The sequence below is a fragment of the Diuraphis noxia genome, unplaced genomic scaffold, assembly GCF_037042655.1.
Source record: "Diuraphis noxia isolate RWA-SAM2 unplaced genomic scaffold, SU_Dnox_SAM2 contig0006, whole genome shotgun sequence".
Classification (NCBI taxonomy): Eukaryota; Metazoa; Arthropoda; class Insecta; order Hemiptera; family Aphididae; genus Diuraphis; species Diuraphis noxia.
The window spans coordinates 1,558,988-1,586,784 of NW_028301716.1; the positions used below are offsets into that span (position 1 = coordinate 1,558,988).

The 27,797-nt window shown below is 28.4% G+C and overlaps 2 protein-coding genes across 2 annotated transcripts in view; both read left to right on the forward strand.

The window, feature by feature from the left end:
* Positions 1-27,797, forward strand: part of LOC107164530 (uncharacterized) — a 319,058-nt gene that overhangs the window by 95,903 nt on the left and 195,358 nt on the right. The gene's annotated exons all lie outside the window — the stretch shown is intronic.
* On the forward strand, positions 13,573-15,529 carry LOC149054480 (E3 SUMO-protein ligase KIAA1586-like). Its single transcript, XM_089230080.1, has one exon. It carries the CDS (start codon positions 13,670-13,672, stop codon positions 15,314-15,316), a length of 1,647 nt encoding a protein of 548 aa, XP_089086206.1. The 5' UTR covers positions 13,573-13,669; the 3' UTR covers positions 15,317-15,529.

Here is a 27,797-nt window from a genome sequence, read left to right on the forward strand (position 1 = left end):
TAAGGCTTTAACATCGAAGATCATTACTTTACAAAATATTTAATATTATATAAGATACCTATAAAAAATAAAATAATAATGAAATCATAGAAAATGTATACGATATGTTTATAATTTTAACGGTATTTAAAAATTTGATTATTTTCATAGTTTGACCTGCATTGCGTACTTATGCTGTTATGGGTGATATTTTTAGGTTCATGCGTGTTGCGGAATATTCTGTGCATTCCTGGAATATGTGTTTCACCATCATTCTTCTTCTTCTTAACAGCTTAGCGGTCCATGTAGATGTAGGTCCATCACCATAATTGCAGAATGTATCACATATTGCAATTAAGTTTAAGATCGCAATATCTTATGTATATCTTCAATATTGTGAATGCCATTTTTAAAATGTTTTATTTTTTAATGTTTTGGGGTTTATTTGTTATTGGTATTGAGTTTAACTGAGTTGGCTAAATTAAAAGAATATTTTATGGATAATAATTTTTATATTATCTCATTTTAGCTTAACAAATAAATACACCAACTATGCAACTTGAATATTTTTATCGAAATTGTAATTAGAAAATACCTCCTTTTGCCTTTTAAACTGCCATATTAATTTAAGTATAAAAATATTATGGTTATAAATGTTCATTATAAAGTTCAAAGATGTTTTCGAATGTTAAAAATTATTTGGTGTATATGAACCCGCCAGTTAATGAAACTGTTTTCGAAATTAAAATCCGTTCAAAGTTCTACAGTACCTACCTAGTTTCATAAAACGATTAGGTCAGCGTTTAAATATATTCGAGAGTTTATTTTATACAGAGTGAAATTATTTCATGAAGATTCTCAATTAATCACGTGCCAAATTATGCATAATTTATGCATCTTACATCAAATCGATCGTGATTTTTTGTTACTCAAATGACTTGTACTACGCACAGTGAAAAATATTCGGGAAAAAACAAAACATCCGAAATTAAGTCTGCTGCAGAAACGTGGTTGAAGACGAGTGTGATGATCTATATACGATACAATATGACACATTTACACATAATGGTAATAACAATAAATACTAATAGTTATGATAACAATAATAATAATGATGATAATCTTGTTTCAAATATCGTTTTCGGGGTAAATTCTCACCGTAATCGGTCGTCATCGTACACAGACGAATAGTTGATGTGCGTGAAAACGTTTCAAATTATATAGATGATACATTATTGTCGTTGTCATTTAGGTTCGTCATAATAGTGCTAGGAGACGACGAAAGAAAAATTACCTATTGCGATGATATAATATAATGAACGTATCGTCCGTCCATGATAATTTAACACGATCTACATAATATACATAACTGTAGGTTGAAGATGATTATTTCTTTTTCGTTCGTCAGGTTTTTCTGTTACACCTTGTACAGTTGTACAGTTCGGCACTAAATAATATTCATTATAATCTAGCCGTAGCAGGTGGACACACGTTTCTATGTATAATATTATTAATATTATTATATTCTATTCTAATGGTTGTTATGCATAAAAAGCCGCCTAATCAAGTACTATAATGGCATAGACAAAAATTAACATTATTATTTTGAATGCGATTGACGATGTACTTTTCACCGATGCTTATACCCACAACGATTATTTTCATCTGTAAAAAAAAGCGGGTAAGTCGTGGATGTCGTTCTGCTGTACAGTAGGTTACAAGTGGGTTACTGTAATGGATGGAATTAAATTTGAATCCAATGATATTATATCATTGTATACGAAAAACGATTCTGAGCGGAGATGGTTTATCTATCTAGGATATATTATAGATTATATAAATCTAAATTTAAAAAGAAAAATGTTTATGAATTTCTAGCTTAAAATAATTAAGAATTTTCGTGATTTTTACGTATGTTGTCATAATTCTAACTTTGAATGCTTATAAAAAAAAAAATTGTGACTATAATATAATATTTCTTTTATTTTTCAACTACTATTGTAAAAAAAAGGTATGTTAGGAGCCTCGTATTTAATTTACAAATCTTAGATCTGAAAAGAACAATTTTTATGAATTTCTATCTAAGATAATTTGAACATTGCTGTAATTTTTACGTATTTAGTCAAAATTTGAACTTTAAATGCTTATAAAAAAAAAATCATGCCTATGAATTTTTAATATTTTTCAAATGATATTGTTAAAATGTGTTAGAAAAAAAAACCCCCCCCAAAAAAAAATAATCATCGAAAATTGAAAATACCTATGAATAGTTCAACTTAAGTCGAAAACTTTTGAAAATTGCATGGTAGATATAATATACTTAAATCATTCGTCAAAAATTTCATGTATCTATGGTCATTTGTTTTAAAGTTACATCAAAAATCAAAATCGATTTTGTTGAATACTGAGTGTGCGTAAAATTTCCCGTTTTCCCCTTAATTTTTAGTTTGTTTATCCCAATTATTTAGGTTTATTATTATTAAAGTAAAGTAAAGCCGGGGAAAAAAAATTATTAAATAGCGGAGGGATATAAGGTACTTACGAAAAGTCCAGATATTATAAATAAGAATGGCAGTAATTGTTTAACCGTCTTTATAATATTATTATTATTATTATTATATTGTCATACTTTGTGCGAGTTAAAGTCTTCCGGTCAACATCGTTACGAGAAATCGTGACCGTTATTATAATATTTGGTGAGAGCAAGTTTCTCGACCGTGCCTGTCAGTCTAGATGGTCAATTATAATAATATTGTTATCATAATAATAAACTTATCAAAATAAGCAAAACAAAACAATGAAATCCAGCTCAAGTGATGAACGTCAAGCTGGTGTTTTCAATGGATGTGATTTATGATGATATTTCGACAAAGTTTCAAGAAAATATGTTTTAAGTAGATCTATAAACGGACGTATATCGATTCCGCCGATTTTATATCGATTCCACCGGCTATTGACTCCGCCGGCTACTGTTTAAAATATCTACATATCGATTCCGCCGGCTACTGTTAATATTATTTACATATTAATTCCGCCGGCTACTGTTTATCCCGCCCTTGTAATTTGTAAATGTATTTTTAAAATTACAGTCCTACATAATATACAATACTATACAATTCAGACTATAGTACATATTACCTATATAGATTTTAATATTTTATCATTTATTCACACATTTTAATTTTTAATTATACAATTTAGACTATATTATAAATTTTAATATTTTATAATATGTTCACATACACGAATTAATTAGAATATACAATTTATTTTTGAATTATACAATTATTGTTTTTTTATTTGTATTATGTACTATATAAAATACATATACAAGGGGGGGGGGATAAACAGTGTCCGGTGGAATTAATAGCCGGTGGAATCGATACAAACCTTTTTTCTAAACAGGTAGTTTCGGCGGAATCAATAATTCCCCCTATAAACAACACGAATTGAAACTATTCAAGGGTCATCCCTTTTGTTTGCGATGACCGTTGTCAGTTGTTGTGTGATAATGAAACAATACTATAGGTGATGAATAATTAATTAGGAAATGTTGATGCATTGCATTGTTCTTTTGTAATACAAGAGTCAAAATACTTATAAAAAAAAGGCGGGTAAGTCGTCGATGTCGCCCTGCTGTACAGTAGGTTACAAGTGGGTTATTGTAATGGATGGAATTAAATTTGATTCCAATGATATTATATCATTGTATACGAAAAACGATTCTGAGCGAAGACGGTTTATCTGTCTAGGATATATTATAGAATATTAAAAATGTTCAAATCTTAGATTTAAAAAGAAAAAATTTTATGGATTTCTAGTTTAAAATAATTTGCGGATTTTCGTGATTTTTACATATGTTGTCAAAATTCAAATTTTGAATGCTTGTAAAAAAAAATTGTGCCAATATATTTCTTTTATTTTTCACCTGCTATTGTAAAAATATGTTAGGAGCCTTATATACAATTTTAAATTCTTAGATATAAAATGAAAATTATTAATGAATTTCTAGCTTAAAATAATTTACAAATTTTCATGATTTTTACGTAAGTTTTCAAAATTCAAAATTTAAATGCTTGTAAATAAAAATGGTGACTACATTTTTCTTTTATTTTTCACCTGCTATTGTAAAAATATGTAAGAAGCCTTGTATTAAATTTTCAAATCTTAGAATTAAAAAAAAAAAAAACTTTTATGAATTTCTAGCATAAAATAATTTACGAATTTTCGTAATTTTTACATAATATGTTGTCAAAATTCAAACTTTGAATGCTTATAAAAAAAAATTGTGACTATGTATTTCTTTTATTTTTCAACTGCTATTGTAAAAGTATATTATGAGCCTGGTATTAAATTTTCAAATCTTAGGTATAAAAGAAAAATTTTTTATGAATTTCTAGCATAAAATAATTTATGAATTTTCTTGATTTTTACGTATGTTGTCAAAATTCAAACTTTGAATCCTTGTAAAAAAAAAATCGTGCCTACGAATTTTTAATATTTTTTAACTACTATTGTTACAATGTGATAGAAGCCTTGTATTAAATTTTCAAGCTTTTCTACCGAACAAATACATTTTTATCGATATTTATAGAAATAAAAAACTAAAAAAGTTGAAAAATTAAAATGTCAGTAAACAGCTCAAAACAAATCTAAATATTTTGAAAATTTTATCAAATATAGAAAATGTATATATTAACATTCAGTGAAAATTTCAAGTATCTGCGGTCATTTGTTTTAGACTTTTAGAGTTACCTACACCAAAATAAGAAAATCCCTAAATGTGAAATCCAGTGAAAATCCAATGTTGTAAAAATTTAAATTTCAAATGCTCATAAAAATTTAATTTGAATTTCCGGTGGACTTTTTATTTTTGATAAAAATTGAAAAACTTGTAAGGAACCTTGTATTAAATTTTCAAATCTTAGATTTAAAAAGAAAATTTTTTATGAATTTCTAGCTTAAAACAATTTGCGAATTTTTGCGATGTTTACGTATTTTGTCAAAATTCAAAATTTGAATGCTTATAAAAAAAGAATTGTGACTATGAATTTCTTTTATTTTTCAACTGCTATTGTAACAATATGTTAAGAGCCTTGTATTCAATTTTCAAGCTTTTCTGCGAAACAAATAAACTTGTATCAATATTAATTTTAAAAAAACTAATAATTATCGAAAATTTCAAATGCCTATGAATAGTTCAACTTAAGTCGAACATTTTTGAAAATTGCATGGTGGATATAATATACTTAGATCATTCGGTAAAAATGTCATGTATCTATGGTAATTTGTTTTAAAATGACATCAAAAACCAAAATCGATTTCGTCGAAAAATGAGTGTGCGTAAAATTTCCCGTTTTTCCCTTAATTTTTAGTTTGTTTTTCTCGATTATTTAGAAAATTATTAAGAATTTTTTACTTTTGACTAGATTTATTTTCTGATCGAACGAGGTACTGAAGTCAAAAATTGAAGCACTTTTACTGCCCCAAAACGTGATGACAGACAAATATAACTTAAGAGAAAAATATATAACACCTCCTAAAATTGTTGGATTTTGGCCATTTATTTTTTATAACTAAATGAGTAACACTTTATTGAGGTTAGGTTAGGTTCGATTATGCATTTTTAATTAAAAAAATGTTATCGACGATAATAGTTATCATTGCGTTAATGAAAAAAAAAAAATCAAAATGTGTCAATTTCACGAGGTTTGATTGAGTTTTTCCCTTGAGACAAGATTTGTATGCATTAGTTCCAATACTTTTAATTAAAATGGTAAGCAAATATAATAATATAATAATATAATATTATGTATTTATGTTAATTTGATCTGAAAATGTTTTATGCAATTCCACGAGGTGTCGTAGTAGTTGTATTATAGTCAACCGTGCATACTAATAAGTAATATGAACCACTGTTTATATATATATACATATTTATATAATATTGATCTATGTGAAATAACAATAATAATATATTTTGTATAGCAGTCTCATATACCAAATGAAGCTCGGTCAGTAAACTTTTTCGCTTTAACCACACCTGCAGGCAGTGTTGGGATTAGATAAGTACTTTTTTATCTAAATAAAGATAAAGATAACAGGACAAAAATGTATCTAGATAAAGATGAAAGATAAATACATTATTATCTAGATAAAAAAAAGATAAATTTTTTTAACACATTGAAGTCCAAAACATTTTAAGATAACACCTTTGATACTACTTAGTGCTTCAATATTATATAAACACCGGCTATATGAGTAAATTAATGTTAGCAGTAGACATTATTATTAATAAATAACTAAGGTATAACTGAAAAATCATTTTTTAAATTAAGTATAAATATAACGAAAAAACTACATATTTTACACGACTTGTAACAATGTAATGTAGGTAAATTTGATCACCGTGCCCCTAACGAAAATATCAATAATAAAATATAATACCTGTATAATAAATAACATTATTATGAACATATTTTTTTTTTACTCGACAATATTCAAATTTAAAGTATTGGCTAGTTATCATAAAAGTAAATATTGACAATCAAAATGTGTATTATATTTTTTTGTATAGAGATGCATTTATCTAGATGAATGAATTTTTTATCTTAGATAATTATTTAGATAATATAAACTATTTATATAGATAAGATAAAAGATAACTAAATAATTATCTAGATAACTTATCTAGATAAGTCTCAACACTGCCTGCAGGTAGTGAAAAGGCAGGTTTGATGAAAATTAATTTCATGTTAATTAACAAAATCCTTATTTTTTAGAAGAAAAAAACATAAGTTGAGTTATCGGTTTAGGGTCAATACATACATTTTTTTCATAATAACACGCAGCTTTAACCAAACTCTGTACCTAAAACATTTTTTTTTACCGTAAGTGAATTATTGTATTGTTAAAAGTTCTTTTATTTTATTTTATTTTTTTTTTATCACAATCGAATAATAACGGAAACTTTCGTAAATTACAAAAATAATATTTGTTCGACTGGAACATAGAAAAAAAGATTTATTGATGCAGTTTAATAAACTTCTATTTTGGCAACTTTATTGAGTTTGCGTTACATTTCTGCGGTACTAAAATAATTCGTTCAATTACTTTAAGCATTTCCAAACTATAGTTAGATAATTTTAAGTTATTGAAAAAATTATATTTGATTTGTCCGTTTGACGTGTTTTCAATTTTCGAGTAATTTTTGATAACGTCTCCAAACGTGTCACACCCGTTTTTCTGTCTTCGGATTTGAACTATAATAATGTAATATAAAATATAATTTTGTGATCATTGGATAATTATTAGCATCTATTATATGCATCGTTATGATAACTTCATATACGATTATACAACGGTATAATCAAAACGAATATCTATTCAATTGTTTGATTAAACATATTCTATAATGCATGTTATACAATAGGATTACAATGAAAAATGAATGACAATAGCCATTATTCTAGATTAAACAATAACGAATTATGATATGAAAAAAAATGATAATTTATTTTGTATTTTTTTTTCATTACTATAGTATATCAATGGCTACAGATTAATAGTATTATAATCATTACTTATCAATTATCACTTATCATCAGTTGTAATTAATTAATCGATTCGCTCAATATTGCTTAAAATATAAAACTATTTGTAATTTTTAATATCTGAGCAATTTTAACGAGTATTCAAGTCAAGAGGAACGATATAAGCTCATATATTACAGTCTAAAATAGTTTGTGTTTATCTCATTGAAGTTTAATACGCATGATGAAACTTACACACCTAAATAGACAAAAGAGTGTAAGAAGATAGAAAATACCTAAATATACATTCTTCATTTACATTAATAAAATGTTATTGAGTTTTTATTATTCTGATTTTTCATTGTTTTAACAGAGCTAACGAGTTCTGTGAACAATAAATTATCAGGTGAATAATTATAGGTAGGTATGATTTTTAAATTAAAAAAAAAAAAATTCAGGGAAAATAACTTTGTTACAAGTTAAATATTTTTTACTCGTATCAATAAGTGAACTCGTACTTCAATATTTTACAAGCGATCACTTTCTATATTTAGGCCAATACTTAAACGGTTGGGTACATCGAATATTCTATTAGGAAACGCATTCCGATTTTTCGTCATCTAAAAACATTGACACGGAGAACCACTTTTGTGATAAGATTAAAAAAAATACACGAATTACACAACTTAAAATGAACAAAATTTTGTAGTTAAAATAAAAATACGTTTTTTTTAAAACACTAATGTGGAGCAATGTTTTAAAAAGAAAAATGTTTTTTTAACTTTAAAATTAAACAGGTACCTACTGAATGTTTTGAAAATCGTTAATTATGTGATTTTCTCAAATAACATTCACTGATAACAGTAATAATTAATAATATTATAGACGATATTTGACAACTTGAATTCTTTTTTTTTCATTGTTAACAATTTAGCAATCACGCACACCAAGAAAATTTTTACCCGGACCGCCTGTAAACCCCAGAGTATAGGACACTACGTACAGTAGAACTTCGATTAACCGTCACTGTCGGGACCGGGGCTATGACGGTTAATCGAATAGACGGTTAACGGAAATTTTGCAAAAATACACATAAACTACGAAAACACTAATACACACGGTACACACTTACACGTAGGCTGTTCGTCGGTCACTGATTAAATTACAATACATACACACATAAATTTATAGTTCGTTTATCATGTTTATCGTTCATATTGGATATGTACATATTACAAACTATTTTTATACACTTTATAGTTACTATGTTGGGCACCACGACGAGTTTATCACAATCGTCTAATCGCCTAATTATTTTTTTTTTCGGCGATGACCGATGACGGATAACAGAGAGTGACGGTTAATCGAGTGACGGTTAATCGAAGTTCTATTGTACCTAATATTTTTAAATTTTGTTAAAATGTTCTATTATCATACTCCTACATACCGATGAATTAGAAAAAAAAAAAAATTATTATTATATTCAGCACACTGAGATTGTATATCCTGCGATATCAGTGGCGTATATATTGTGTTCGTTTATATAATAATAAAATATTACATCAGAGCACAACATAATATTTATATTATATATCCTACACAGATATGCACGAATAGAAAAATATTTAATACATTTTATATTAAATAACAACAATAAATAATGCGAGCAACAAAAACGAAAAAGCGGGTAAGTCGTGGATGTCGCTCTGCTGTACAGTAGGTTACTGTAATGGAAGGGATTAAATTTGAATGCAATGATAGGTATCATTGTATACGAAAAACGATTCTGAGCGGAGATGATTTGTCAGTCTAGGATATATTATATTTAAATATTGTCATACATTCTATTTTGAAACAAATATTTTATTTTTCAATTAAGACGCATTTTGCGTAAGGCATGGTTAATCAATTAGTGTAGTTATCATGTAGTTATCATAATTCATAATACCTTATATTATCATAGATATGCATATACCTACTTGGTTTGAGGATAAATCGTTATCATTACACGATTTCATAAGAATTTAAAACTCAAACGCTCAAAATATTTTTCCTATAATGACGCTTCAAATTTTCTCTATAGCTATTTGAAGCAAAACTTATGGAAAACTTATTGTTGAATTGTATAACCTTAGATATATATACAAACAATATTATACATTTTTAACTACAAAATAATTCGCAAATATTCATGATTTTGACGAATTTGTGTCAATATTTGAAATTCAAATGCTCAAAAAATTTAATTTGAATTTCCGGTGGACATTTTTTTTGTGATAAAGATTGAAAAACTTGTAATGAATCTTATATTAAATTTTTAAATCTTAGTTTTAAAAAGATTTTTTTTTATTAATTTCTAGCTTAAAATAATTTGTGAATTTTTGTGATTTTTACGTATTTTGTCAAAATTCAAACTTTGAATGCTTATAAAAAAAATTGTAACTATGAATTTCTTTTATTTTTCAGCTGCTATTGTAATAATATGTTAAGAGCCTTGTATTAAATTTTCAAGATTTTCTACCTAAAAAATAAATTTTTATCGATTTTAATTTAAAAAAAAACTAATAATGATTGAAAATTGCATATACCTATGAATAGTTCAACTTAAGTCAAATTTTTTTTTTAATTTCATGGTGGATAGAACATAGGTACGTATATAAACATTAGGTGAAAATTTCAAGTATCAATGGTCATTCGTTTTAAAGTTAAATAAAAAATCAAAATTGATTTTGTCGAAAACAGATTATTGTGCGTAAAATTTCCCATTTTTTCCCTTAATTTCGTAAAAATTTAAAATTAAACGCACCTACAATTTTTCGTATAATGATGCTTCGAGTTTTCTCTATAGCTACTTGAAGGAATACTTATGGAAAAAATAGTGTTGTATTTTTAATCATTAGTTATAAACACAAAAAAATTTATGATTTTTCAACTTTAAAATTACTTGCAAATTTTCGCGTTTTCTACAGATTTCGTAAAAATTTGAATTATAAACGCTTATAAAAAAAAATTGTGACTAACGATTTTTATTTTTTTTTAGCTAAAATAAGAACAACTCATAAGGAGCCTTGTATTAAATTTTCAAGTTTTTTTGGTTATCTAAAATTTTTTTACTGACACTAGTCGTCTATAAATATCTCAAAAAAAGTCAAAATATTTTGAAAATTAAATCATGTAAAGAAAATGCCAATCTAAATAACTGATAAAATGTTCAAGTATCTACGACTTATACTTTTTGAATAATAACAAATATTTAAAATCGTTTCAGGATAAATCGTTATCGTTACGCTATTTCGTAAAAATTTAAAATTCAAACGCACTTAAAATTTTTTCTATAATGATGCTTCGAGTTTTCTCTATAGCTACTTGAAGGAAAACTTATGGAAAACTCAGTGTTGTATTTTTAATCCTTAGTTGTAAACGCAAAAATTTTTATGATTTTTCAACTTCAAAATTACTTGCAAATTTTCGCGTTTTCGACAGATTTCGTAAAATTTTGAACTATAAACGCTTATTAAAAAAAATTGTGACTTACGATTTTTAATTTTTTTTAGCTTCAATAAGAACAACTCATAAGGAACCTTGTATTACATTTTCAAGTTTTTTTGGTCGTCCAACATTTTTTAACCCACACTTCAAAAAAAAAATCGAAAATTTCAGTGGTCTATAAATAACTCAAAAAAAGTCAAAAATGTTTGAAAATTAAACTGTATATAGATAACACTAACATAATCATTTGGTAAAAATTTCAAGTATTTACTGTGATTAATTTTTGAATTACAACCATATAAAAAAATCGATTTGGTCGAAAACTGATTTTGCGTAAAAATTCCAGTTTTTCTGTCCTTTTTTTTTCTCGATTTTTTTGAAAACTGTTGGAAAATGTTTACTTTTGACCTGTTTAATGCACCAAGGATCTTCAATTTTACACCGGGAACCACCCCCAAAGTTTGAAATCAAAGCATTATTTCGACTAGTTATGCTGTACACAGACACAAAAAAAAAAAAAAAAAACACACACATCATTGTACAATCAATACATTCATCACTTCGTTCAGAATCTAAAATGAAAATTTAACGGTCCGTAATAAAACATTATTTAAATATATACAGGGTGACAGGGTCATATACCGAGAATGATCATCCCTATGTTTCACTTTGATAACGAAAATATTCGAATTATTATTTTTGGAATTATACAGATTATATTTTCTTGATTTTTTTACTACTAAAATTATCATCGAAGAGTACAGAAGTGCCCTGTGGCGATACAAAATTCTGTTTATTCAAACTGAAACCACTCTTTGTAAGTTATCTAATTAAAGTTTTTTAATGTATCTCATCAAAATTTTCTTGGTTAGTGAAATATTTATACTAATGATAATTCAGTGTCCTTATGTACGGCTTTCTAAAAATATAAATCAATACAATTTTTACAAATTATTGACGATTATAGATTAAATGGTAATATTTTCATATCATCGTATCCGTAGCCAAAAATCAAATTTTGAATACCTACAAATTATTATTTTATTGATGCATGGTGAATCATGGTGTAGAATATATTAAAATATAATGCACGTAAAAGAAAAGTCTAAAGACCGGATTTCGTTTATTCTGCAATTTTTTTTTCTTTTTACTTACTGGTGTGCATTGTATAATAATGATATTATATAATACGTTTCTGATTAAAAAGCAACTAGGTATCTAAGTAATTTTATATTACATTTTCTGTGAACGGATAATTCTAATTCCAACCGATTTTTGATTTGATATTTTTAATAATCTACTATCTATTTGGCACGATATATCATCAATTCAACTTTTGATTAAAAGTTCAATATGAAGAACAAACTTCATCATCTGACGACCATATTAATGATTATACTAATATTAACTCATTTACAATGAAAGTAAAATTTTAAATTCAAAACCTTCAGGATATTGAAATTTCATGACAAAAAATTATAATAATATATGTTTACCAATGTAAATAGCCTTCTTATATTATAAAGACTCGTAATAAGATAGGGAGGTACCATATGTACTGGAATAAAAAATAAAATCTTATCTTTTGTTTTTCGTCAAGTCATTATGATATTGATATAATATACATATAAAACGTATCATTTATAATATTATGTACAATCACAGGCCTTCATTCTTAAATAAATATAAATTTTACAGATGTTCAATATCTGTTTGGAGATGCCTAAAAAAAAAAGTTGTCGACAATACAGATGATGAAAAATATTTAATATGTTTGTTATATCTCGTAGTAAAATGTATGATCATTTAAAATATATTATGTTTTACGAGGGAATCGGACAACCAAATTATGTGAGACGAGCTTAAGAAAAAATGACGTACCTATAATTTTTCTTGATATACGACTATACGAGTATGCTCTGAATTCAATGAAATAGTCCATAATATACAGGGGTTAAAGTGGGGGGGGGACGCAAGGGGACTCAGTCCCCCTACCTCTAACGGTGGTTAAAAAGCGTCTTCTTTAACGACTTTAACAAATTATGCGTATGGTAAGTCGGAACGCTTCAAATTCTTCAATAATCAATTATATCCAAACATTATATAATCAATATAATTCAGAATTCCGATAATTCCGTTGAGATTACAAGTTACAACCGTGATTAGTGATTACCTATTAAGAAATTGTTATCACTTATTCGAAAAACACAAAAACGTTTACTAATATGATGTTTGGGCCAACCCGATGAAAACGTTTATAGCAATTTATAGCCACGTACGTGAGGTGAGGTACGCGTTCGGATTGTTTACTGTTCTGACCAATGCATACACTGTATAATTTATAAGTTTATTTATAACTATACATAAAAATATTCGAAAATCAAAAGATCATTATAATAATAATTATATTGTTGTACTAACAAAATATTATTATTGACAGCATTTAATGTAGTGTGTTGTAGTATGTACCTACTTAACCTTTATCGTTTTAAGTAGTTTTATTGAAAAAGTTTTTAATGTTAACTATATTTTAATTATCTATTTAAATAATTTGTTATAAAAAGAACTAAGAAGTTACGGCTAACAGGTAAATTTAATCTTATTTAAGTTAAATTATTTTTAAAGAATATTTATTTTTTAATTTTCATATATTGTTTTGTGTAGACATTATGAGTCTTTTGAAGTATAACTTCTCCAAAATTCCAAAGAATGATTTACCTACACATAAAGTTCCTACTAGCAAAGAACAAACTGCTACCAGTACATTTAAATCAAATATTGACTTATCAACCTCATCCACAATTCCTGTTACTAAATCTACTAATTATATAGATAATAATTCTTATCCTGATTGCTGGGACACCAAACAAATTCATTATTTTACTGAAACTTATCCTTGGATGTATTTTAAAGAAAAAAAAATTGGTTGTACATTTTGTAGAGATGTAAATCTAAATTTGCTTAAGCAAACAGGTTCACATATAGCAACTGAGTGGTCAAATGCAGAAATTTCTCCAACTGGTTTAAATTTAAAAAATAAACAGACTAATTTAAGAAAAAAAATATCAAAACACAAGCTTTCAATTTCACATTTAAATGCTCAAAAGATTGTTGATGAAAGTAAAAAAAATATAATGGATGAAAAATTATCTGAAATGGTATTATCTGAATCAGACCAAACACAAAAAATATTTAGAACAGCCTATTTAATTTCTAAAAATCAACGCCCATATACTGATATGCCAAAATTAGTTGACTTACAAGTTATTAATGGAGTTGATCTTGGTAGAATTCTTCAAACTAATGTATCATGTACACAAATAATTGATCATATTGCCTTTGAGATGAGAAAAAAATTAGCTAAATGCATTACAGAAAATGAAACAAAATTATGTATTTTAGTTGATGAATCAACAACTTTAAGCAAGAAGTCGATGTTGGTTGTTTGTTTGCGCTGTGCTATTGGTGAGATAGGTGAAATAAATACATTCTTTTTTGATATTGTTGAACTGAATAATACCTCAGCTATATCTGTAAAAGGTTCAATGTTGCAAGCACTTGAAAAGTATGGGATTAATTTTGAGTTTTTAAAAAAAAACTTAGTTGCTTTTGTTAGTGATGGAGCATCTAATATGTTGGGACGGAAATCTGGTGTCGGTACTCTATTAAAAAATGATTTTCCAAATATAATAACTTGGAACTGTTGTAACCACCGCCTAGAGTTGGCAGTTAACGATACTTTAAAAGAAGTAAGTGGACTAAATCAATTTCAGAGTTTTATTGAAAAACTTTATGCAACATACCATATGTCTCCTAAGAATACAAGTGAATTACGTGAATGTGCTGCTTCATTGGAGAAACAACTATTAACGATCGGTAAGATTTTCACTATTCGATGGGTTGCTTCAAGTCAGAGTACAGTGAAAGCTGTTTGGAATAATTATGAAGCTTTATTCAAACATTTTTCTTATGCATCTACTGACACATGTAGAGACTCAAGAGAAAGAGCAAAATATAATGGGTTAAAAAATATACTCACTTCGAATAATTTTGTACATAATCTTGGTGTGTTATATGATGCATTAATTGAACTATCAGACTTATCAATACAATTACAAAAAAGAGATATGACATTACCTGCTGCTCATAAATCTATTCAGCGTACAATTCGAGTTTTAGAGTCCATGGCTAGTATACCAGGTCCAAAAAGTCAAGAAGCAATTTCTGCTTGTGAAAACAAAGAATTCAAAAACATTCAAATATATTCTAAAACATCAGTTATAAAAATACAAATGGGACAATTTTTACAAGTTTAAGTAATAATATGAAACAAAGACTTATGACAACACAAGCTAGTAATGTGTCATCGAGGGAAGTTAATAATGAATATCAAGTTAATTTCAAAAATTTAATTGAAGATTTAGAAGTCCTTTCCCCAGAAAATTGGCCAGATAATATGGATATTCAGTATGGCGATGAAAATATTCGACGTTTATCACAGGTGTTTCAAATTGATCAAGTTTTATCTGTTCGAGGTTTTCGTGAGTTCAAATAAAATAAAAAAGTTAATATTGATATTAAACCTTTAATGACTGTAATTAACTCTATTGCAATATCTTCTTCGGAGTGTGAACGTACCTTTAGCTCAATGAATGTAATTGTAAGTCCTATAAGGAGTACATTAACATCAAGTCATTTGTCTTCACTAATTTTCATTCATTGTGTTGGGCCACCTCTAGAAAAATTTGATCCTAAATCATTTGTGAAGTCATGGATTATGAGAGGAAAACGTTCTGCTACAGAAACAAATTGTTTAAAAACAGCCAAAAAAGATGAAAATGAATCTAATCCTTATAACTCAATATGGAATTGTTTAAATGTTTAATTAAAAAACTTACTTGATTATTATTATGTTTGTTAGTTTTTATTTTTATTATTTAATGTTAAAGCAACCAAGTGCAAAAGAAAATTTAATTTATGTTCCTACATTACCTTACTATATATATTAATAGTTATTATAACTTATTTTACTCTTAAATGCATAAGTATAATAATATAGTTAATATGTATATTTTCTATGTTGGTATGTTACATTTATAATTTTTATGAATTCATGTTAAAGAAAACATTTTATTAAAGAAAATATAATTTATGTTCCTATTTAAATATTTATAATTGTTTTATTTTAAAATAGCTCTTTATTAAATAATGTAAAATTGAAATTCATACTTTCTTATTAATATATATAATATATATAGATATATAGGTAAAGTGTGATTTTATAAGCATACTTATCCCACCATGCATAGAATTTAAATTTTATTTTGTATAATTTAAAGCACTAAAAACCCAACATTTTATGATATAAATATTTTTGGTCAGGTTGATTTCTTTAGTTTTCTTAAAAAAACCACTACTTACAACTTAATATCATGAGAAACAATATTAAATTTGTGTAAAACATTAATTATTTTTAAAAATGTAGTATTATTTGTGATTTAAATTGTTCATAAAATAAATTACAAATTTTATCATTATTCAAGGTTTAAACTTAAAAGTGGGAATGTTGGATGAGTATGTTACACAATCACTGTTTAAAAATTACATGTATCTACTATAATATGTCTATGTGCATTAGACATTATACATAAAACAATATATGGAACGCTTAAAACTATATGGAGACGTTAGTCCCCCCTGGAATTTTTTCCCACTTTAAGCCCTGATAATATATAAGATTGCACTATGATGGCAATGCACGTTTGCTAAATAAAAGTTTCTTTATGTATACAATAATATAATAAATCGATATAATATAATACATTTTTTATTCTGAAATTAGTAGGCCGACATATAATTTTAATTCTATAGTATCAGTTCAGCGACGTCCGTCGTCCGTTGCACATGTGCGGTACAGGTTACTCAGTGTTTTTATTCAATTCCGACAGTTTCTATCTATACTACATCCTTATGTGTAGCACCGTTTCAACCGTTGTAAAAATTCTACTTACATTGTTTATTACTCTGCACGCCTAATCATTATCCAGTCTCAAAAAAACGGAAAAATTGGTAAATATAATTACTTTACTGTAATTCTATTGTTACTCAACCTTGTTCCCACACAACCGATAAGCACTTAATTACGCTTATCGACACAACACACCCCGATCCCCCGGCCCCGCCGGCGGTGGTCGATCATTACCCACTACCTACACGGTCACTAAGCCGAACTCGTTATCAATAATCCTCAAATATGAGCCGTATACAGAATGTGTCAAGTGATGCATTTGAAAACGACTCTGATATGGATTTAGATCAAAACGATGATTCTGAATTTCAAGATAAAACCTCTAAAAAAAAAAAATGAGAAATTATCCAAGTTAAAACGTGCGTTACTTCTTTCGTCAAGCTCCACCTCACCTAAAACGTCAAAAAAAAACAAACAACAGACCCAGTTTGTTACAGAAAATAGGTTTACTCCTATCTCACCTGCTACTACACCTACCGAACTCGCTTCAAACCAACCAACTTCATACAATATTGAAACTGATGATGTCCAACCAATCCCAGCACCTCCACCTATTTTTGTCAGAAATATTGACAATTTTATCAAGCTGCGTACGGACTTTATAGATCTGATTGGCACTAATAATTTCTCATTTAAATCAACCTCGAAAAATCTAAAAATTGAAACTAAAGATTCTGATGCATACCGAAAGGTCATCAGACATCTCAAAGAAAAGCAAATTGAACATCACACGTATCAGGCTCGTGAAGATAGAGCCTTCCGAATCGTAGTACGTAACCTCCACCCATCTACACCAACTTCTGAGGTCGGAATAGCCATTTCTGAAATCGGCTACTCAGTTCGCAACGTCAGTAACGTTTTACATAAGACCTCTAGACAACCATTACCATTGTTTTTCGTTGATCTCGATCCTGCTGAAATCAACAAGGATATTTTTCACTTGAAAAATCTACTCCATACCAAAATATCAGTTGAAGAACCTCATAAACGTCGCGAGCTTATCCAATGCACAAATTGCCAAGACTACGGCCACTCAAAAACCTACTGCGCCCACCCACCAAGATGTGTCCGTTGCATAGGACAGCACCTAACCGCCAATTGCACCCAGTCCAAAGACCAGCCACCAACTTGCACCTTATGCGGAGGCAACCACACCGCCAGCTACCGTGGATGCAGCACACACAAACATCTCCAGTGGTTACATCGAAATTCAAGTCTGTTCTTTAAAAATTCTAAAACTAAAATAAACAATGTAATTAATACCAACAATGTAAGCGTGGGTCAAGACCCCAGTGTGGACACTCCCCAGACTACACCAATTACACAAGACTTAAATGCATTCCCCCCTCTTCCCAAAAAACCCCCTCCCGAAACACATGCAAAAAAAAAGTACTCACAACGTGAAACACAAAATCCCACCCAAGAAAATAACACAGAAAATCTAATGTCATCATTTTTAACCGAAATGAAGTTACTTATTAACCCGCTAATCCAATTGCTCACCACAGTAATCAATAAATTAATTTCAAATAATGAATTCTAATCCCCCCAACACCAAGTCTTTAAAAATTATACTATGGAATGCAGATGGTTTAAAACAAAACGAACCAGAGCTACTTCAATTTTTAATCCAAAGTAAAATTGACATCGCACTAATAACGGAAACCCACTACACTTCCAGTACTAATCACTTTTTCCCTGGGTTCCAAGTATACAAAGCCAACCACCCCGACGGAACCGCCCACGCGGGATCCGCCATTTTAGTCTCAAACCAAATCAAACACTACCCACTCCAAAGCCTCCAACTACCATCAATACAAGCAACGAATATCCAAATCGTACTAAATCATATTCCAACCACACTATCCTCAGTTTACTGTCCTCCTCTACCGGCAATAACGCCTCCTCAAATCGAAAACTTTCTAAAGTCACTTGGGCGTTCGTTTATCGCCGTTGGCGATTTCAACGCTAAGAACACTCAATGGGGTAGCAGACTGACAAACTCCAGAGGGAGATTATTTCTTGACAATATTCAAAAAATAGGCTGCTCTTTTATATCTCCAAACGGCCCAACCTACTGGCCTACTCACATAAATCGACAGCCTGACATTTTAGACTTCTTTCTCACCTCAATTCCAAAACACATAAGACATAAAATTCAAAATAGTTGTGAAATTTCATCAGATCATACCCCGGTCATTCTTGAAATAAATGGTTCAACAACCTGCAAACCTCCCCGATCCACCCTCGCAAAAGGTCCTGTCAATTGGGAAAAATTATCCACCATCTTAGAAAATAACACAAACTTAAAAATCTCTCTAAAAACCAGCAGTGAAATTGAAATAGCGTCCCAAGACTTTGTCAACTCAATAAAAGCAGCAATCTCCGACTCATCCTATACTCCTAATCCAAACAAACCAACAAATTCAAATCAATACGAGATACCTCTCAACATAAAAACCCTAATTATCGAAAAGCGTCGTGCACGCTCACGCTGGCAACACACTAGACTGCCATCCGACAAAAAAAGATACAATTACCTGTCCAATACCATAAAAACAAAAATTCGGATCCACAAATCTGAGTTATTTAAACACAAATACGAATCCTTATGTTCTAAAGATGGATCCTTATGGAGAACCACGAAAAATATTTTAAAAATCAAAGATCAACCTTTCCATTTACAAAAAGCAGACGGCACCTTAGCCTTCTCGAACATTGACAAAGCCAAAACTTTTGGTAAACACCTATCTGAAATATTTACTCCTCATCACGATATAACTCCTGAACCAAGTCACTTAAAGCAAATTACAAACTTCCTAACTAGCCCGCTACCAATGTCACTCCCCACCAAACACACATCTCCCAACGAAATAAAAAACTTAATACAAAAGTTAAAAATCAAAAAATCTACCTAGACACGATCAAATAACAAATAAAATACTCCAACACCTTCCTAAAAAATCAATAGTTCTTCTTACACACATTTTCAATTCTATGTTGAGAATGTCCTGCTTTCCGTCAATCTGGAAATTATCTGTAATCATCCTTATACACAAACCCAACAAACCAAAAAATGAACCCTCCTCATACAGGCCAATAAGCCTTCTGCCAGTATTAGGGAAATTATTTGAAAAAGTAATGCTCAAACGAATTAGACCCATTCTCAAGTTCCACAAAATTATACCAAATACCCAATTTGGCTTCAGAGAAAACCACTCCACAACCCACCAGATCCACCGAATTGTCGACAAAATAGCCTCGTCGTTTGAGACCAAAAACTTCTGCCCAGGAGTATTCTTAGACGTATCACAAGCGTTCGACCGTGTCTGGCACACCGGATTACTCTTTAAGCTAAAAATGTTCCTCCCGACTCCACTCTACTTGTTGACCAAATCATATCTACAAGACCGCTCATTTCTCGTCCGCCAAGGAGACTCCCTCTCATAACAATTCAAAATCTTAGCTGGAGTACCCCAAGGAAGTGATCTATCACCAGACCTCTACAACATTTATACAGCTGACATTCCCAACTCCGAAAATACTCTGATAGCCACTTATGCCAACGACACGGCAATCCTCTCATCCCATCCCGATTCCATAACAGCATACCAAAACCTCCAAATTCATCTTGACAATATATCTCAATGGTCCACCAAATGGAGAATAAAAATCAATACAGACAAGTCCTTTCACATTCCTTTTACTTTAAGAAAAGCTGTTTTTCCTACAATCTATTTTCAAAACAATCCAATCCAAAGTAACCTAAGTAACCTAACCTAACCTAACCTAACCTAACCTAACCTAACCACAACTCAAACCAAATACTTAGGTCTAATTTTAGACAAACGACTAACTTGGGGCCCACACCTCAAAATCAAAAGAAAGACTCTTAACACCAGACTTCATCTTTTACGGCCTATCCTCAAGTCTAAACTCTCTATTGACAACAAATTACTATTATACAAATCAATGCTCAAACCTATCTGGGCATATGGCATACAAATTTGGGGATGTGCCAAGCCTTCCCAAATACGGACCATACAAGCCTTCCAGTCCATTTCCCTTCGCCTAATAACATCCGCGCCATGGTACGTCTCAAACCACTCACTTCACTAAGATCTTAAAATGGAAACAGTCTCCAAAACAGCCATAAACTACTATAAAAAGTTACACACCAAAACAGCTAACCACACAAATCCATTGATTTCCAACTTGGCCAGCGAATTCATGTCGATTAAAAAGACACTGGTGTCGTGATCTCCTAAATCCCGACCTGCACTAATTGAAAAATAAATAAATAAATAAAAAAAAATAAATAAAAAAAAAAAACTCTCTCCCCCAAGTTAGAGGGTATCCACACTGGTGGACCTCCCTTCTCACGCCATTCATGTATACCTACCTTTTCTTTGTTATCATATTTACTTATTGTATGTATAAATTACAGATTGTAAATATTCTATTTTATCTAATAAAAAAAAATAAAAAAAAAAATTCTATAGTTGCTATTTTTATATGGTCTTAAATGATTAATGTGAGTATTTTTTTTTATTGTTATTAACTTTTATTTAACTGAAACCTTCTTAAATACTTTATTAACTATAACTAAGATTTACTTAGGCACTATTTTTATAACCTGCTCAAAATAAAATACATTTTGTATTTTTATGACTAGTGAATTATCAAAACTTGCACTTTTGTACTTCTTTTTAGTTACCTACTTATATAACTTTATAATTTTATTTTATTTTTTACATGTATTACATATTTACATGCAGATACATTTTACTGAGATTGCAGGTTAAACAAATTTTAGGTGAATTCATACGATAATATTGTTATTATATATAATATATAATATAAGTTAAAGATTATAAAACATATTTGGTTTTATTTGGTTACTAATAACTCATCAATGCAACGCTCTAGATTAAGAAATTTATGTTATGTATTTGTTATAAGTACCTTTTTTTAAAGTTCCTTAAATAATTAAAATATTAACATTTTAAAATGCATATTTTTAATTTTTTTTAGTGCATAAACACTCTAACCATGCTGTAATGTAATATTTTCTATAATATTACAAAATGCTCTGATGAGGGCTGTACTTCTATCTAGAAAGAGGGTAAATCGAAACAGCATTATTAAACACATCCGTCACATAAATCGTTATACCTACCTATTATTACAGTGAGAAACTTTAATATGCATTTAAAAAACTCGATTATATATTAATAAAACAATCTGGGAAAATATTACTTAAAACATAAAACATTATTCTTTGGGATCGTTATAATAATAGGTATACCTTGAATCTAGATTAAATAATTAAAAACATAAAACATTTTCAATTTTCAATTTTTTTTAACGCGTTTTCAGTTTAACTATCTCTTAGAATAATTCATATTCTGGTGCATACTATTTTTATATAATATTTTTGTTTAGAATATTCATATTTTTACAGTAATATAATATATTAAAAAAAATTCTTTGATCAGAGTACACATTCCTATAAAGAGGGTATATTGAAACTGTGCTATTAAGCATAACGGTCCCCATATTGCTATTTCCTAGCTATTATTATTATACTAAGAAACTTTGTAATGCATTTTGAAAACGTGATAAATCAGTTTCGGTGATTATTTTGTTCGAAAACACGGCAATCGAGAAAGATTAATTAGATACGGTGAACTTCAGGCGGCGGATTCAAATTTTAATAATATGCTGTCGTTCCTTATACCTATTGTTACCTACAGATATTATTTTACGAGAATTTTAGTCTAAATAAACGGTTTTCGTTTTTACCACGTGGTCAAAGAATTAAAGTGCCCACATGAGGGGCGTCGTGTGTATCATCGTCACGCGGATAAATTGTAAAAAAAAAAATATAGTAAAAAATCCCAAAGGGGATCTTCGATCTCGGTTTACAAAACAACCCTTTTACGATTTTAAAGTGCTCGTAAGTCTTATTATACCGTTGGTTGAAGATTTTCAAAGCGTGTTGAACTAAATAATACCAGTGATGTAACTTCGATGATGAATATATTATAATATCGGTCTTGTATATTATTTAAAGTTCAAGTATTTGATAATACCCTGAACTACTACGTTGGTATCCATCTTTATTAATTCATAATATTTTAAGCGCTCGTGAAAAAGCATGGTTTGACAAAATACGTATAATATACGAGTATACATGTATAGCTGTAGGTATCTCAGGATTCTTTGAGTGTAATAAAATTAATTTTATACATAATAAACACGACGTCATAAAACCAAACTTTTGAAGTGTGAGAAGAATATACCTAAAAAGAATATGTAAATATATTTTAAATAATTTAATAAAAACGCGGCCATTAGTGATTTGTAAAGAAAAAAATTATCACAAGTTATATGACCAACAATTATATATTATAAAAACATAATGAGTTTGAATTTTGATAATAACTATAAATTCAAAATAAAACTATGTTGTAAATTTCATATTTTCATATGTTATTTTTTAAAATAAAAGTACTATAATTATATTATAGCAAACAATGACCCAATTATATAAAAAAAAAATACCTATCACGTGCATTGTAGTATAGCGCTTAATGTTTTGTGTGATATGTGTGTAATGATTTTTCGAAAATTCAAGTTTGTACTGGGAAATTCTAAAAAATCAGTGAACCGCTAAAAATACGCCAACTTTCATATTTATTTCCAGCACATAATTCTCTCTTTCCAGACAGGGATCTGCAGGCAGCTTTAAATTTTTGGAAATCCGCTGTCCAATAATTTATCGAGATCTATTGTAGTTACTTCAGGAAGCACGATTTCATTTATTATCTCACACGCGTGCACGTACTAGCTACTCGTACTTAATTCGTATGATCTAAGAATGCTCATCTTTATTTCGAGGTTTTTCGTTTTCGTTCTATCTTCGTCTTTCGTGAGTTTCCAATTTCTAATCACCAAATTATTCATGTAAGACTGTATCAAATAAATCTTTATTATACTAATTTTAATATAAGATTTTAAGTATTAAATATAAATATTTCATTAATTTAAAAATGTATTTTTCAATAATAATTATACTTTTTACTAACAATAATGTATACTACAGACATATGTTTTAACTTATTATCTGTGTTTACATAACATTAAAATGATAGATAAGGTTTCCTCTTAAAAATTTAAATTTAAATTTATTAAAAAAATAAATCTTTATTCTCCAAATAAAAAGTGTTTAGTTTTATCTTTATCAAGATACAAAAGTACTTATCTAATCTCAACACTACCTTTGCTTCGGATAGAATTTTGATTTTATCATATATTTACTTATTTTATACCCTTTTATATACTTGATTAAGTTCTAAAAGAGCCCATTTCCCAAATCAATCTTAAGATTTGCACAGAATTATTATTGATCAAGTCAAGTCTCAGAATTTCTGAAGAAACCGGAAGCATGATATATCTGTTAAAAAGTGAATTACTTTGTATATGGCCTTAAACATAAACGTGCGTGAATTGTGTCTGGTCGCAGGCGCACACGAATTGATTTTAATTTACTTTACATACTCTTATAAGACTTACCACAGTATATACCAGTGGTTCTCAAACTGTGGAACGTGTACCACTGACGGTATACAGTGTGCTACATGTTGATACACAACAGACCGTGTATAGTAGTAGTATCGAATTTTGTAATGAATTTTTATACATTACTGTTGTTAAAAATGTATTGACATTTTGAAAACTAAGTTCAATGTTTAGTAGTCATTATATCATATATACGAATGGTCCATGAGACGTACACATGAGTGGTTCGCAATAAAAAAATTGAGAATCTTTGCACAAAGCACATAATGAAAGTAAAATTCTCCTTAGGATATGACCAACTATAATCATCTTGATGCTACACGCAATGATGGATTACACATTAATAATTGTTGACCACTAAGCGGTTACAATTTCGGCGCTCCTTAGAAAATGATTACAAACGTCCTTAATTTTGTTACTCGATAATAAATTAAAGTAAAAGTTTTTAATAATAATCAACTAATTTTTATAAGTAAAATAATTATTATCAAATTAATTCATTAAGCCCTCCTAATTCATTAAAAATAAAATTAATTAGTAATTACAGTAATTAGCCTACACTACGTCATAATGTTCAATTTTAAAGGATAACACATAATTTATCATCACAATTCAATCGCTGAACAGGTCAAGCTTAATTGATAACTTTTTTTCAGTAGATGAGTAATATTCGAGAGAACAAATTATTTATTTATTTTCGTTCGCCAACTCTGATCACGTAAATTCAAGTAAGTTAATTATTTTCGTATTATTTTTCGGTTACGTTAATTTGTGTGAACACCCTAAGCCGATAAATTTGTCATCCAAAAGTAATACCATTGTCCACCATATGTCCATATAACTACACTGCGGTACAAGTCGTGCACGAATAAAATAACTTTTACTTCAGCATAAAGTATATATTAATGAAATTATTTATGATGTTTGAAAAATCAATCGAGTTCAAACCGTTTATTAATTTGTTAATGAAATTAACTCGGCTCTAAGTCGAATAATAATTATTTATTGATTGCACTTTTCCTGTCTGTAAACATCATCGAGGATGGGTTATAAATTATAATGTTACAGCATTAAAACGACGATCTTAGGGCTCACATCTTTAATTACGAATGAAAACGTATACATTTTCAGATATAATTTGGAGTTTTGAAGGATTTTAGTTTATTACAACATGTCACGTCATGTGTCACCGTCACATATAATCGTAGTTTATTAAACATATTATAGTTATTATATTTTAAAACTGTTCCAAGAAGCTTTAATTGTTCAAGGTTTTAACGAGATCAAACATAATAAAATTCAAATTTAATGACAGTGGTAACTCGCTCTAAAGTGTTTTTGGGGAGAAAATACTTAAATACATGTTGAAAAATTTAAATATTTTAGAGATTATGTCTACAACATGATTTTAGATATGAGTATTTCAAACTCATGCATAACTTAAAAGTTTTAGCTGTAAAAAAGTATAACGATTTTTACACCTTAAATTTATTACTGTAAAATAAAATCTGAAAAACAATAACTTCAAAAACAAAAGTACACTACGAAATGTCTTCTAAATTTTTAATTTTAAAATAAGAGTTATTAATAACTTAAATATCTAAAAGTCTAGAAATGGTAATAGTGCCTATCTACGACAAAATGTTTAATGTAGATACCTAATCGTTTAATAACATAACAATTAAAAGTGTCATCGAAATGGAAACGCGTGACAAGAAAATATAATATACTTCGAAATACATTTCAAATATATTTTTATTTCTCTCTAAGATATTTATACCTCGTTAAAATTGTCTGCATTAAACTTCATTAAAAAAAAAGATGATAAAATATGAATATTTTACAATTCATTGAATTACTATTCATATAACGTGCCTATATTAACTATTGCTTTATTAATAAATTGTAATTTTAAATAATAATAATAATTATTTTAATTACCTTCTTTAAATAATTACTATTAGTAATTAAATATTTCATACTTATTCTTCTATTTCTCAACGCATAAGTCCAATGGCCATATATTACACAAATACAGTGAAAACTCTCTACAAGGAATCTGAAGGGACCATGTTATTTCTTTCGTTATTGAGAGGTTTCGTATTAGAGAGTAATTAATGAGTTTTAAATCAAACTAACCATTATAAGCTTAATGTTATTTACGTAATATAGAGTTTTTCGTTGTAACGAGTTTCGTTATAAAGAGTTTTCACTGTATTAAAATCTATGACAATTTTTGATGCTAGCCGAACTAAACTAACTTTAAGAACCCAGTTAGAGTAATGATTTTTAATTGAACAAAAATAGTTAATTTAAAGAGTTTGACTGTATATCTCAAAATTGCAGTGTGTAGTATTCTCAATAATAAATAAGTGATTCATTTCTTTTAATCTTTATGAACTACAGATATAAAAACTTGGAATTAAATTTAGATAAGTATGTATTTATATATTGCACTGAAACCATAAAATAAATGATTAAAACCAGAAAAAACCAAAGACATGCATTTATGTATATAATAAACTAAATTTCAGAATATATGCAAATATGCATAATACTGTAAATGCATGATACAATTATTTCGATAATTTTATTAATTAAAATTGTGAAATAATTGCCTATCTATAAGAATTAAAAAATAGGTCAACTTGAAAAAAAACATTGAAATTCATATACACTCTAATCCCAATTAATATTGTTAGTATTTTATCCAAATATTTACCCCCAGATTATTCTATATCATATACCTCCCTACATCATATTGAAATGTGGAGTGCTCACCATCGATATGATCTTTGCTTAATTTGTACAACTGAAGTACCTATACTTAAAACTACGTAATATATTAGTTTTATTGGGTTTCGTTCGGACTTGTGCGGGCAATGAATTTCCGTAAGAGTAGTGGTTATATATCGTATAGATTATGTGTGTGCTGTGGGCAATAGTTTACGGCAATAAAGATCCGAAAAATCCATTTTCCACTTGCGGCTTTTAAGAAAGTTAATTCAAAAATAAAATAATTCTTCTATTTCCTCCAAACCAATTCTTATATAGGTGTGAACTCTCCACTGTTATTAAAACAAAAAAACTCGAAGTACATAACATACATAATATAGTATCGATTTCTTTGATACCTAGTCTATAATATTATTATACAACTGTACTTACCTATATAGATAGTCTTT